The 14151-nt window shown below is 42.3% G+C and overlaps 1 protein-coding gene across 5 annotated transcripts in view; it reads right to left on the bottom strand.

The window, feature by feature from the left end:
* Window positions 1-49: 49 nt before the first annotated feature.
* Window positions 50-14151, bottom strand: part of cyth3a (cytohesin 3a) — a 14249-nt gene continuing 147 nt past the window's right edge. Inside the window, exons 1-13 of one of the 5 annotated variants that reach the window (XM_027013492.3) lie at window positions 13985-14151; window positions 8012-8094; window positions 7865-7929; window positions 7593-7659; window positions 7301-7419; window positions 6125-6205; window positions 5727-5839; window positions 4895-5043; window positions 4688-4799; window positions 3337-3413; window positions 2661-2732; window positions 2396-2550; window positions 50-1682 (exon numbers count right to left, since the gene is read on the bottom strand). The exon at window positions 13985-14151 is cut by the window's right edge and continues 145 nt beyond it. In XM_027013492.3, the coding sequence (XP_026869293.1) occupies window positions 1610-1682; window positions 2396-2550; window positions 2661-2732; window positions 3337-3413; window positions 4688-4799; window positions 4895-5043; window positions 5727-5839; window positions 6125-6205; window positions 7301-7419; window positions 7593-7659; window positions 7865-7929; window positions 8012-8094; window positions 13985-14003 (1185 nt within the window). In that variant the 5' untranslated portion in view covers window positions 14004-14151 and the 3' untranslated portion in view covers window positions 50-1609. Of the gene's footprint in view, window positions 1683-2395; window positions 2551-2660; window positions 2733-3336; window positions 3414-4687; window positions 4800-4894; window positions 5044-5726; window positions 5840-6124; window positions 6206-6790; window positions 7088-7115; window positions 7158-7300; window positions 7420-7592; window positions 7660-7864; window positions 7930-8011; window positions 8095-12717; window positions 12778-13984 lie in introns of those variants that run through there. The other 4 variants (XM_081697928.1, XM_081697927.1, XM_081697930.1 and 1 more) reach the window with 4 other exon arrangements.

The raw sequence follows: 14151 nt of genomic DNA, 5'->3' as shown, positions 1-14151 counted from the left end.
TGACTAAAAGGAACTTATGTCTGTTCTTGAGCTTTAATTTTTTTTAATCTTTTACATTTTCCAAGCTTTCTGTTGCCTCAGCTTTTCAAGGCCAGTGAAACTAAATTGAATGTTGGCTTTCTAAGAGTTACAGTTATAAACATTTCAACATCTAGCTTTCCATATAAACATTTGGCCTTATGCTGAAGTGCAAATATTTTTCTTTCAGTGGAATGTGGACTGATGGTAACTGAGGTCAGAGATGGCATTAGTCTGGCCTTACAGCTGTTGGTGTCCTTGGGTTTTGTCAAGCTGGTATACATTTTGGAAAGCTACAAAAAAGATCTTACAGTATTAAAGTTACATAAAGTTTGATAGAATCTTTAAGGCACATGGGGGTAAAGACAAGACAGAAAAGAAATACTTCCATATGCTCATATAACTTAAGTTTTTTTTAAACATACAACAAAGTATAATAGCATGTTACTTAAGCAATAACTTGGTTCCTCAATGCACAGTGGACATAAGACATCTTAATTATTGAAGGAACATCAGAATGCAATCTGACCATTAAAGGCTGAGTGTAAATATGCAATTTCATTGATAATTTACTCAATTCTATAACTTTACATATCCATGATCTCTACACAACCAGTCCTGCTGATTTAAATGAGAAGTTATGATCATAAAGTAATGTAATAGATAATTTTAGAATAAACAACAATAAAGGGATTACTGTGAGGAGAAAAAAACACCTTGTTTCTGGTTAGTCTGGCAGCAGTTTCCAGTTCTTGCTTAAACCCAGGGAGCTGGGGATCTTGAAAAAATAGAACATTGGGCCCCACCTAATAAACTGATTTTTATGGTTTGTATCAGTCATAGGCTTTTAGAATGGCTCCAACGTCACTGCCTCACCCAGCGTCCCTACTTAAACCTGTACTTACAATACCTGCTTGGGCAGGCATAGGTAGTTGCTCATTATGAGGTACTGACAGGTTTTGGCCTAGTTCAGCTGTTTTGACCAGTTTCCACAGCAATCAACATCTCATTAGGTATGCTGAGAGAACAGTACATCAGTGGTTAAGAGGTCAGTTTTGAAGTGATCAAATACAGTCTGTAATAAAACTGATGTGTAAAGAGGGTGTTCTCAAGTTAATAGAGGATTAGGGGTAAAATGTAATTACCAGTAGAGGGCAGCATAGTCGTGACTGTCCTCTGCATTGCCGACATGGTTCAGTTTTGTCCTATACTTGTCTGGTGCTGAGCTCGCAAGGTTTGATTAGTGTAGTGAGTAGAGGGACTAGCTTACAATCACACTTTCCTAAAACACAAGTAAATCTAACCAGCACACAATGAATTAAAGGCCTATTATCCATTTCAGCATATCATTTTACACAAGAAAAAGCCAAACTCTCCTGGTTATCTGCAGATGATCACATCAAAGGTTTGCACCAGCCATGGACGTCTCTTACTACAGAGAGTCTTGTCTTGGCTGACGTTAATCTTTCGCCCACAGCTAAACCCCTGTGGTTATGCAGGGGGGTCTTCTAGAGAGAAAGCCTCCATTGTAGATGAGCAGCCAGTAGATGCTGGTTCTGGGGTGTCTGCTCTGGCGGCAGACACCCCACTTTCATTTCTTGGTGGCCACCCTCCGCTTTCTGGTCGCCAGCATTTCATAGAAAGGGTCCCTGCTGATGCTGGCCCTGCAAACATCAGAGAGACAAATGTGTGCAAAAAACGGAAACGAAACAAAAAACAGTTTTATCTGCTTACAGTTTCATTTGAGCCTTTTAAAACTGTGGTGTCATATTCATCGCTGTTGCTATTCAAATAATAAATATTGGTGAAGTCACCAAATACCCAAAGAGGTCCAGTAAGGGAAGGGCAAAGGTGGGTGGAAGCGGCAAATGGCCTAGAATTCCCAGCAGGCTCGTGGGACGTGCTAAGACAGCATGTACTTAGCAAACCATCTGAGCGACCACCACGGAGGGAGACGCATGCTAGAATAACTGAGTCAAGGGACATGACGCCGGAACGTTCCCACAGAGAAGTTCCCCTCAGCACTGCAGTGCACAGTCACCTTCAGAGCAGCTGCAGCCTGAAAACATCAATTCTTTGTACATTGCTCAGAAGAATAACTCAAATAATGCAACGCCTCAGAAAGTGCCGTGTTTATCTTTTTCCTCACTAGAAAAATCTTCATATGGGACAAAGAGTCCATTTTAGTCCACATGGGAAGTGACACCAAGGATGGTCGGAAAATCTTTGCTCACTGCTCTCCAATAATCAGTGGCTCTTTATCCACCGGAAAACGCAAGGACCTCCTGTGGCTCCAGAAACATCAGTCTTATCAGTCTCACAGTGTGAGAATATGACTGTCCACCTTCGTGTGTGCGTGCACGCCAGAGAGACTTACTTGATGCATTTGATCCACTCTTCCTTTTCCTCGGGGGTGGGGGCTGAGATTCTGTACACCACGTGGTTCCCCTCCACAACCCTGCCGTCCGCCTCTGTTTTGCATGCCTTGATCACTTGGCCTTTGTGGCTCGGGTTGTAGAGCTCAAAACAGTTCTGGAAAGGTTAAAGCATCAAAGCGTTAGCACCACTTCCACCTCGTTTTTAAAGCACCATGCACCAATGTTTTTCTTGACGGGATGGCTAACAGGCAAACTTGGGCTTACTGGTTTTCTTGGCTCATCCACCTCTCTTATGCTCAGGTTCTCTAACGGAATGATTCCTCGGGGTTCCTTATCCTGGGGAGAGATGAGTAATATTCCAGTAATGCCAAACTAAAGCGCTGAATATTTGTTTTAGAGCCATTAGCCCGTGGGTTTATGTGGCATGTTTCCCAGCATAGAAGGCAGGGGAGGTGGGAGGGGCTTATGAAATAGAGAGGTCAAGACAGCGAGGAAGCCAAGCGCAAAAACCGACTGTCTCCAGCTTTACATCTGGTACGCAACTGTGGAGGAAACGCACCATGTGCTCAGTCACTGGTGAGAATGTACAGCAGCGTGGTGACTGCCGCAGGTCAGCCAGCTCAACTCTGCTGTGGGGGCGGGCTCGGTTAAAACTGGCCACATATTCTACTGGACACGCCAACGTGTTACAGCTGCGCTACATTAACTGTGGACAACGCCGAGGAAAGCGCCTAACCACTAGACAAACTGGATTCCCTTCCTATTCCTCTCTTCCTCTAAGCTCCCCCACCCTTCTCTCGTTCCCTTTCCTGCTCTTCCTTTTTTGTGATCTTTAGAGCTTCTATCTTCCCTTCAGTTTTTCGCTCCTCAGAATCACAGTCAAGCTCTTATGAAAAACACAAGCAGCATGTAACATTACGTAGCGTGTAGCACCGCTCACCGTCGTATATTCAAAGTAGTACAAGCAGTTGTCAGTGAGGATGAACCACCTTCTTTTCCATGTCTTCACCCTCCCTCCTGCAAAAGAACAAAGCGAAATGGATTTAATTAAAATTCTCAATTTACATAATACACATAATTACATAGTACACATATTACATAATACACATATTATGTATTACATAATACACATAATTACATAGTACACATATTACATAATACACATATGTATTACATAATACACATAATTACATAGTACACATATTACATAATACACACATATATATATATATATATATATATATATATATATATATATATATATATATATATATATAAATCTGCTTGACCTCACTCCTAAATGACTTCAATAAAAATCATGCACCCATCATGCACTTTCCATTTATCTGGTAATGCAGTAATTACTGTGTAAAATGTCTTAAAAAATGAAAAACTCTCTATTGTTATTAGGTGCAACAGAACTGGCTGTAAAAGTCATAGGTAATTCTCTTGTATATCTTGCCAATTGTATTTACAGACTTTTTAAACTAACGTGACTGGCGATTTACAGACAGTGAACCTTCCCGAGCAGCACAGTACCAGTAACTGTGCTGAACAAAGTCTTCTGACTAAACTTTTTTAGACCATACGCTCCCTTAGTGAAGTAGACCAAAAGAGAGACGTACTCCACATATTATCTAGGCCACACAAATAGGTGAAGTTTGTCGTGCCATAAATTGCCTTCTCCCAAGTGTCGCACGTCGATTATTGCGTGAGAAATCTCCTGATATACTGAACACAGGTGGTTGTGTGCCATCTCTCGCCAGTCACAGACATAAGACAGTTACTGTATGCATACGTATACTGCTAAAGACAAAGTCATAGGTATCACTGCGGGTATAAACGGATCGGCACACCAGCACCGGCCCAGAAAACCGCTGGCCCAGTTCCGCTTCACTGTGCTACAGGAAAGGCAGCGTTTCACTTTGTAGGGCTAAATGTGGCGTTTCAAATGGTGACGGAGGTGATGAAGCAGTGTGAGAAGCTTGAGGAACGTGAGAGCCTAAGGGAGGTTCCCCGAGAGGGTTCAGCAGCTGTGGCTGAGCCCGGCCCTCTCTCCTATCTCGGGGTTGTCATTCACAGCTCCAGAACCCCGACTTTATCAGCCTTGTCTGTTGTGCTATTTTTGTGCTATTTATGTGACTTCACAAAAAAAAAAAAAAAAAACAATCTAAAATGGATCATGAAATTAATCTGCAAAACTGGGTCTTTGAGGTTTAAGTGATATGAGGAAATAGCCACCACAAAAAAAGATTTAATTAGGCTCATTCGTGTGTCATTGATTCACTGACCTAACTTCAGCAGCCACCCTTCCCTATCCGGGTTGAAGAACGTGTGCGTCAGGTCATTGCCGTCATCTTCAGGGATTTTGAATGGCTCGTTTTTAATGCTTTCATACAAGTTCTGCAAGAAAAGTAGATGCACGCAGACACATTTTAATAATCACATGCACACTGGATGTAAAAGCATGCACAGCGCTGGTCCACCGTGAGCCTCACCGTGAGCAGCTCCTCCGGCAGGTCACCCCCCTCGTTGATGCCTCGGTTCATGGAGATGAATCTCTCGGCCGAGGGCTTGTCCCTGACATTGGGGTTATGCAGGCTGGTGTTAAGCATGATGATGGCGAATGACAGGACGTAACATGTGTCTGTAGAGCAAAGAGACAAACAGCTCCTGTTCAACCCAGCATCCACGGAATTAAAAAACGACATGACTGAGCTGTTGGAGCACTCAGACCTGACCGTTCTATAGTTAAAAAGAAAACCAGCTGGTCTCGGGAAAGGGTATGGCGGAACTGAAAATATGGGCCTTATTTAATGGCGAACCTACTTTGTGAGTCTATTTTAAAGAAACCTGTTTGGAACAACAGACCCTCCTGTTGTGCCTACTCATGCTCTGGCACACAGCGGGCTTGGATCTACAATAAATGACAGTTCAAAGCTTCTTCCTGGCGGACTGTCCTTGGTCTCTGGCCAAAGCACTGTGTTTTGTGGAGCTTTTTGTGTTTCTCTGCCAACACCTGCGCTTTTTATCCCCGTGGTTGTAAGGCCCTTCCTTCAGAGGACCACACTCTCTACAGATCTCTAATTCATACTCCTTCTCAGAGAAGAGAGATAAAGTCTTGCTTAGCACACAATCCAAATTATTCTTGCCATATGTGAGATGTAAACTGTGAAGGGCTGTGTTCTTATATGCCTTTGATCCTCACATATGAACGGATTTTGGGGTTTTTTTTGGGGGGGGGTTGGTTTAGAGAGGGTTGTTTTTGGCAACAGACGTTTCCTCAGACAGGAGACTCCTTTGGATGTCTGTCAGCGGCAGGGTGCCAACCTGAGGACTGAAAAACGCCAGGGTTGCACTGGCAGTATCGGGATGCAAAAGCCTCCATCATCCGATCGATCTTCTGCGCCTCGCCCGGAAGTCTGAAGCTCCACAGAAACTGCCTGACAGAGGAGATGAGACATCAGAAATGACAGCTGCCCTCTGTTTCTGGAAGCCTCACAGCAATGTCAGACTAGGAAGAAATGCCACTAAATGAGTGAGGTACATTTGGAGAAAAGATTTTTCCGCTTTTACAAAGTGAAATTAATGCATTCTAGTCCGTCAAAATACGTCATACGAGCAATGAGAGATGAGGTAAAGACCTAAATAAATACATCCTCTCCATGCATCCATCAGTACACAGGAGGCTGTAAGCGGTGGGCTGGGTTAGGGCATGAGCCAATCACCTTAGGGCTTGCACCAGGTTGAGGTCTGCAAACTCATGAAGCTCCACAAAGGCCTGCAGAACCTTGATGTTGAAGTCGTCCCTGAGCATGGAGAGAAAGGATTTCTCATGGAGGACTCTCTCTCTCTTTGCCTTGCAGGGTGGGTCATTGTTAATCATATATTATCAGGAACACTGTTAATATACATCTTGCAGCTTCTATATCTATATAGCAAGTTCTATACTAATCAGTGGGATATTTGTGAAATGTATACACAATTTGCACAAATGTATACAAATTTATAAAGTAGTTTTTTTTCCATTTGAACTAAATTTAGTGCTGCACTTCACAAATTCAAAACTGCAGTTTTCCCCTATAGCATAAATTACACACACCAACACTTCATATTCCTATTAATTATCTGTGAAGTGAGGAATAAAGACTAAACGAGCACTTTAGGAGAGCTAGAGACTCGCCTCACGTCCACTCAGTCTCTTTGCTCACTAATAACAGGCGCCAGCACCACTGGCAAAAACAGTTAGCAATGATTGCCAGCTGTTCCTCATGCACCACTGTTTACAGTCTGAAGCAAAAGAAAAGGACCAGTCTTTGATGATGGCCTGCAGGCTGGGCTTACTGGTACAGCCAGCCACGAGCGTGCGCCTAAATCCCTCCGACACTACTCACGTCTCGCCCTCTTTCTGCCATTTTGTCCCTTCCCCTCCTTCTCTCGTTTCCACGTCTCAGCCAATGATCCGCTCATTCGTTAGATTTGTTTTTATTCTCAGTGAACTGTTCCGGTTTTAAAATCACCATGGAGCAGCCCGGCGGTACGCGCCTCCGGAATGTTCTCTTCTAACACTGACTTATTGGCCTCTAATATTTGCTTACTGTTCCATGCCACGGAAGTTGACGGATAAGAATCAGGAGAGAGAGAGCGCGATATTGTTTCCTGCAAGCCTGGGTGCTGAGAGGCAGCGCGGGGATCATATCAAGGAGATAAGACACCTACGCGTTGTCAGGGTGACAGGCTCAAAAGAACTGACGTACGGAGACAGATTCATCTGTTTCAGAAGGGGACATAATTTCCGGGGGGGGGGGGCGGCTTCATATACGGAGAGGTCTTAGCAAGACATAAATCTTTAATGGAGGGAGGTGAAGCGAGAGCCGCTGTGCTGATAAAACGCTGCAGTTCACCTTTCCCCTAAGTAGTCCCCGATGACTGTCTTATTCAAGCCCTCGCCTTTGTACAGGAACTGTGCGATGTCCTCAGGTGTGTGTTGTAAAAGGTCATTGTCCAAAAGAAACCTGATTCCCTAAAAGTTAAAAAAAAAAATGTCACACACATATATATTCTTTTTTTAACATGAGATTCCCATTATTTTAAAAAAAGAAATGTAAATTGATCGGTAATATTTTTCTTTGAAGAAAATTGTATCAATTTATTTAAACATAATCAGGTTTAATTAAAAAAGTGCCATAAAAATACCTTTTCAGGATCCATATTGAACTTTTTTCTTCCAATAGCAATCTGCTTATTCCTTTGTGTGGTTTTGCTGTGTTAAAAAATAAATATATATATATATAATATATATATATATATATATATATATATATATATATATATATATATATATATATATATATATTTAACAAATAACCATTAATTATCAGAAACATTTTTCTTAGTCTGGCCTTCTTTGGAGAATAACCAGCGAGAGCGGTGAGGAGGCTGTTGAGCTGGCGGTGAAGTGCTCTTACCACTCTCCCACGCATGTTAGCTGCTCAATCTCTGTCATCACTTCAGCTATTTCACACTTCAAACGCTGCAAAAGAGGGGGAAACATGTCATCTAACGGCCCATTTTCCCAGAAAGGAATAAGGTGCATAAAGCTGAATTAAGCCTACTTCGATGTCATCAAGCAATTCTTTTTTCCTTCGACGAATGTTGGACAGCTCATCTCTTTCTTCAACAGAGAGATCTTCAGGTACTGTTGAAAGAAAGGCATAAAGCTGCTGAGATTATAGAAGAGGCGACAACAGTCAGTTGTCAATAATGTTCGCTTTGGAAATGATGTAATTATTATTGATGCCACCATCGTCAGTTAGCTTAGCAGTTAGCCAAGGATCAGACTACAGGCTCAGCTTTCAATGGCAAAGAGAGACTACATGAACAAGACTGAGTCATACTACTAAGGGTTTGACCTCTAGCATATGTGGAATAGCTTGTGCTCTAAAGTGGGAAAATCTGCATTTTGGGACTGTCAGCCTCAGTACCAGAAGAGCGAAAGAGCTACACTCAGTTTGAAGCAAACCTTCCCATCAGTGAAACTACCGCTAGACTGAGACAGCTGCACACGAACCACCTCGAAGCACGATATGCTCAGATCCTTAAGGACGATGAACCCATGCCAGGCACCTGGTCCTGATGGCATCCGTGGCCATGTTCTCAAAGCATGTGCCAGTGAGCTCTTTAATCTCTCCCTGAGACAGTCTGTGATTCCTACATACTTTAAGACCACCACGCCCTTAGAAGCCTGCAGTCACATGTCTGAACAACTACCTACATGTGGCCTTGACTTCTATAGTCATGAAGTGCTTCGAGACAATACTCACATCTATTCCTCCCTTCTGATCAGCACGGACCCTCTCTGATTTGTATCCCACACAAACAGCTCCACAGACAATTCCATAGCTCTAGTGACGCATAGTGCTCTCACACACCCAGATAAGGAAAAGATCTACGTGAGAATGCTGTTCATCGACTACGTCTCTGCTTTCCGCACCATCATCCTGGCCAAACTCAGCACAAAGCTCAAGAACCTAGGGCTGAACACTCATCTGGTCAAGTGGATTATGGATGTCCTGATGAACAGACCCCAGGTTATGAAGAACGGTGACCGCAGCTCCTCCGCACTGTCCTCGAGGACAGGCGCTGCTCAGAGATGTGTCCTCAGGACCCTCCTGTACTCCCTGTACACACACGACTGTGTCTCCATGCACAGCTCAAATATCATTTTCGAGTTTGCTCATGACACAACCATCGTGGGCCTCATCACAGGTGATTAAACAGCCTACAGAGATAAGGACTAGCACAGTGGTGTCACAATAGACGCCTATGTCTTAACATCAGCAAACCAAATGAGACGATCATGGACTACCAGAGACTGCAGGGAGATGTACCCTCTCATCAAACCCCCTTATACATCAGTGGGGCCACTGTGGAAAGAGTCAGCTGTATCAAGATCCTCAGGACACAGTCCCTTCACACAAACGCTGTAGTGAAATCTGCACGTCAGCAACCACGTTTCATGCGATGACTCGGGAAGATTCGACTCCCCCCCCCCACACACCGATCGATCCGTACAGAAGCACCACAGAAAGCATCTTGACTAGATGTATCACAGCTGCTTCCACGGAGCCCTTCAGAGAGTTATGACACTGCATTTATCACTGGAAACAATCTCCCAGCCTTACAAGACATCTTCCATGCATGTTGTCTAAGGAAAGTTCTGAAAACCACCACTGACTGCAGTCACCCATCACACAGACTGTTTACCTGACTGCCAACCAGGCAGGCAAAATTGCTGCATTCAATGCAGCAGAAATTGAGACTCATCAGACCAGGGAATGTTTTTCCAATCTTCTGTTGTCACATGCAAATTGTAGCCTCGGTTTCCTGTTCTTATCTGTCAGGCCATCCTCTGGAAACCCCCCACCCTGCATGTGTTAAGCCCACTCCACCTGCCCCCATATATGTACTGTTTTTCCATTCAAATTTGGTGCTTAGCTATGCACAGTTGTAAAGCACCGGTGCCACAAACATTTCAATGTATGACTTTGACTTTCCGTGCAAATGAACTTTAAACTTGAAATTTCTAGGCATATTTATTGTTTAAAACAACTAAGTAAAAAACCATCTGTTATTGTGGTAATTTAGCTGTCATACATTTCCCAACCCTTTATTCATGTGATATGTTTAGGATATAAATGCTATATTTATACCAAGGTTAAAAAATAATAAACCCACAAAACATTCCAGAGAATTATATATAATTATATATTCATGAAATTTCTGATATGACACTGAAGGTTCATGGTATCTTATGTAGCCAGCCATGACAACATCACAGAGGGCCAAGGTCAAATAAGGTCAAATAAGGTCAAATAAGGTGGGAACAGCTTCTCTTTCAAGCTTACATCATATTCATACATATTCATATATCCTATAACTTATAAATGTGAAGCAGACCTACAGTCAGTTATTGTCACCTGAAACTCTTTAGGAGTCTATAAACCGATTGATCAGTAAGTTAGGCCATGTTGTAATGAGTCATTTCTCACTGTTCTCTGGCTCACCCTATTAACAATAGTGGGAAAGTAGACAGCTTAGGCACACAGACCTTTCACTTTATGTAACCTCCTTTTTCTTTTTAGGAGCCTTTATTGAATCTTAATTAGTCATTTATTGAACAGAACACAGAAACAGATGCTTTTCAACTGGACCCGCTATGAAAGAACATGCCTGAGGCATCAAGCTGGGTGTTTTTCTCTGAGAGTCCTCTGTTTGTGTTCCAAACTTGAAGCTAGCTGCAAGAAGACAAAAGTTGACTTTATTGGTGTAATGGTGTAATGGAAATGTCACACAGGTCCATATATCAAAGCGCAGGTCATATTTCTGCTGGGCTACGGCTCTCTCAAGAAATCAGTTAACCTTTTTCACTGTTATCACACCACCTTTGGCAGGCTAGGCACAAAACTACCATGGAGGGACAGCTTGGATATTGATCTAACCTTGATGGTGAAATTTAAGACATTAACTGTTAATGCTGCATGATGCATGACGGTTAATGGAAAGTTTGACAACTGAACGGGCAATGAAAGTTTAAACTATTTAACAGCCCAGCCTTCAGTTATAAATTGTTCTGTTTAAAAGCAGTCCTGAGGACAAAAAGGGCAGAACACTAATAGTAAAAATATGACAGAAATGATACAATACACCATAAAGCCTTGCTTATGCCTAATCACAACTAACTACTATCAGGAACAGTTAACAGCTTTGACATGCACACATCTGAATCAACAACTATGAAACTCTCAATTCACCAGTGAATGTTGAGAAATCCAGATACTGAGCATTAATTAATGGACTCCAAAGATGTCTTTATATAATCGCATGAGTTAGATGCTAAATTATATGTTAGTTGCTAAATAATAACATGTAAGAGACTCCGTCTCCTGCCCTCAGTCCCTATAATCATTTTTCAATATTTCTCTTTAGTGTGATGTCCTGCCAGACAGACAGACAGGCAGACAGACAGACAGGCAGACAGACAGATAGACAGTTAGATAGATAGATAGCAAGTTTGAGGATAGTGAGGCCTGAATTATTTTTGAATTGTTCACCTTCAACGCAGGAAGTTTTATAGCTGTAGCCCATTAGAAATTTTGAAATCTCCAGCAGAATTGCTCTTCAGTGCCTGAGGGCCTTTTTCTGTAAATTAAATGATGTCTCACATATCCAATTCTATTTAGTAACAATATCCGTAGGCATCTTTTAAAAATGCAGTGTAGACTGGCAATGGAAAAGAAGGAATTTGGGAAATGCAGGGGACACCATGTAAGACATTCCGTTCATCAAAGAACTAATTCTCAGGGGAGCAACCTTGCTGGTGGATGAAATGGAGAAAGCTTCATTGTACTGGTCAACGTTTTGTTTTTAAAGTCGCCTGCTGTGTCTACAAGAATAACAACCTGCTTATGACGACAGAAGCTTTTGTTGTCTCAGGTTGTCATAAAAAAAAAACATCTACTCACTTGTATCCTTCTCAGTATTCCAGTAAAACATATGAAGCATTTAGAGAAAATAACTTCACACACTAATGAAGCCCTACTAGAGGGGTAGAAAACACCCCTGACAGTAATGTACTTCCTCAGCGCATAATATCCAATGTTCTCTTAACTATGTCATAACAAACACTGCAGAAATGGTTTTACCATGAAAAACTAGTTCCTTGTCCAAGCTCTCATCTTTTTTATAATATACAAATGTTTTATAATACACAAATTAAAACATGTGAACAGAACTTTACACCAAATTAGAATTATGTCCAATAGACCCAACTTCATGTCAACTGATTCTTTTTAGACTTAGTGAAAAAAACACTTAGTGAACAAAACATCGAAATGACGGTGGCTGCCAAGGGTTGATTAGAGGTGACACTTCATATGAAGAGTTTTAATGAAGTGACAATCACAGCTTGTGTCATGCTAGTGCCAGACAGCACTCTCGGGAGGTCCAGTTGGGCCAGTCACCAGTGACACTGCATCTGCAGAACAGCACGGCTCGTTGCCAAGCTGTACTGAACCATGCATTGGTAAAAAAAACACCCTTCGGCCTCCTTGGACTCAAAACGTGCCAGTGGTAAAACCATAGTTAACACATAATGTTGCTCCAACAAAAGACTCTTCAAGGTCGTTTGGCGGCCTGCCCTTGCCAAATGGCTTTGACCCCTACCTTTCTTTTTCCCCCCCGTTCATCCTTCAACCAAAGAGGATGGAGGGAAAGGCTTTTGAACTCGTTTTTTTCCCACGGTGAAATAAAGCAAACTCACCACTGAGTGTCTGAGGGAGTCAGCGAAGTTGTCACGATGCAAGAGAATCTGCTGGACTCCGTCAGTACCAACATAATTCCTTCACAGCTGCCTCCTGTGGCTAAAGAGCATTAGCAAATCACCCACATCAGCACCTCCCCATGAGCCAATGAGGCAGATACATTAGCTGTAGATATGTGACAAAGTCACTTGGGTCCCTCGAGACTTAGGCGGTAGCGAGGACACCCATGCCTAGTGGCATTACTGTAATTGGTCAGCTTCAGACGCCTTTTACACTTTTTCACTGTTGTGATAAAACGCCACTCCAAACACAGCCATCTATTGTAAATACAGATGGCATTTCCCAAGCTATGACCACTTGTTTCTGGATAATTTGAAAAATTGGCCTCAATGAAATCCCTAAGTTTATTATTACCTTTTCATTTGGTTTCATTAGACAAAATAGACTTGAGGATGCTGAGCATACCTAATGTGTTCTATTCAAATCTTGTATTTTTTCACAACCTCAGAAGACCACACGACCGTCTGCGCTGCTGAAGATCTGTCATAAGGACCTGAAGACTTTTTCTTGAAACAAAAACCAGGACACTAATCCTCACTATTAGTGCCTATATTTTAAAGCAGTGTCTGAATTTGCTAAAAGATTTTTTAGTATTTCACTCAAAATAAGTATTCGCGCACCATGTGAAAATATATACATTTTTTAAAAACTTAAAAGAAGGTCCAAAATGCATACAGCAATGGATCATTCTGTAAACCCGAGAGCTTTCCATCTCATCTCACGAATGTAGCATCACTTAACTAATTGTCTGCCGGTTCCGATCTCCTCGGCACAACCACGCATCCGACATTGCATTTTAGGCTCCTCAGAGCACATCCCTCAACATCAGACACACCAAGGGGCTGGCGACCACCACTGACAAGCCAATGTCCATCAACCTGGCATAATGCAGCCTTTCTTTTCACTGCAATGCATGTGAGACCGTGGAAACTACCTGCCGTGTGCTACATCTCAACACATTGTTTATCGAATGTCATCTCTTCAAGCAGCGAATCTAAACCTGGAACAGTATTCGTTCACATACCCAATGCTATATTCATACAGTCATTAAAATAGCATTTAACAGAAGATGTTAAAAATATTTCATGATAAAAGTGGCAGAGAAACTATTTGGGTTTTTTTTCACGCGCTGCCCTTAATGTAGACTATTGGAGTAGTCTCCGCGAGAGATTATTGCATTATACGGTTCCAGAAATATACCCTTACCTTTACTATCTTCATCCATATTCCTGACGTGAAGAGCTAACGCAAACTGCTAATTCCAAATAAAAAACAAACCAAATGTCATTCAGCCCTAGAGACTTTCCTCATTCACATTTGTGGCAGTCCGGCAGCAGCACAGCCCAGCTGAAGTCCTGTGAGCGGTGCGTTCA

Source organism: Electrophorus electricus, chromosome 15 (genome assembly GCF_041902795.1).
Source record: "Electrophorus electricus isolate QZ-2024a chromosome 15, ASM4190279v1, whole genome shotgun sequence".
Classification (NCBI taxonomy): Eukaryota; Metazoa; Chordata; class Actinopteri; order Gymnotiformes; family Gymnotidae; genus Electrophorus; species Electrophorus electricus.
Note: the sequence above shows the minus strand (reverse complement) of the source record. Positions and strands in the feature narration are given on the sequence as shown.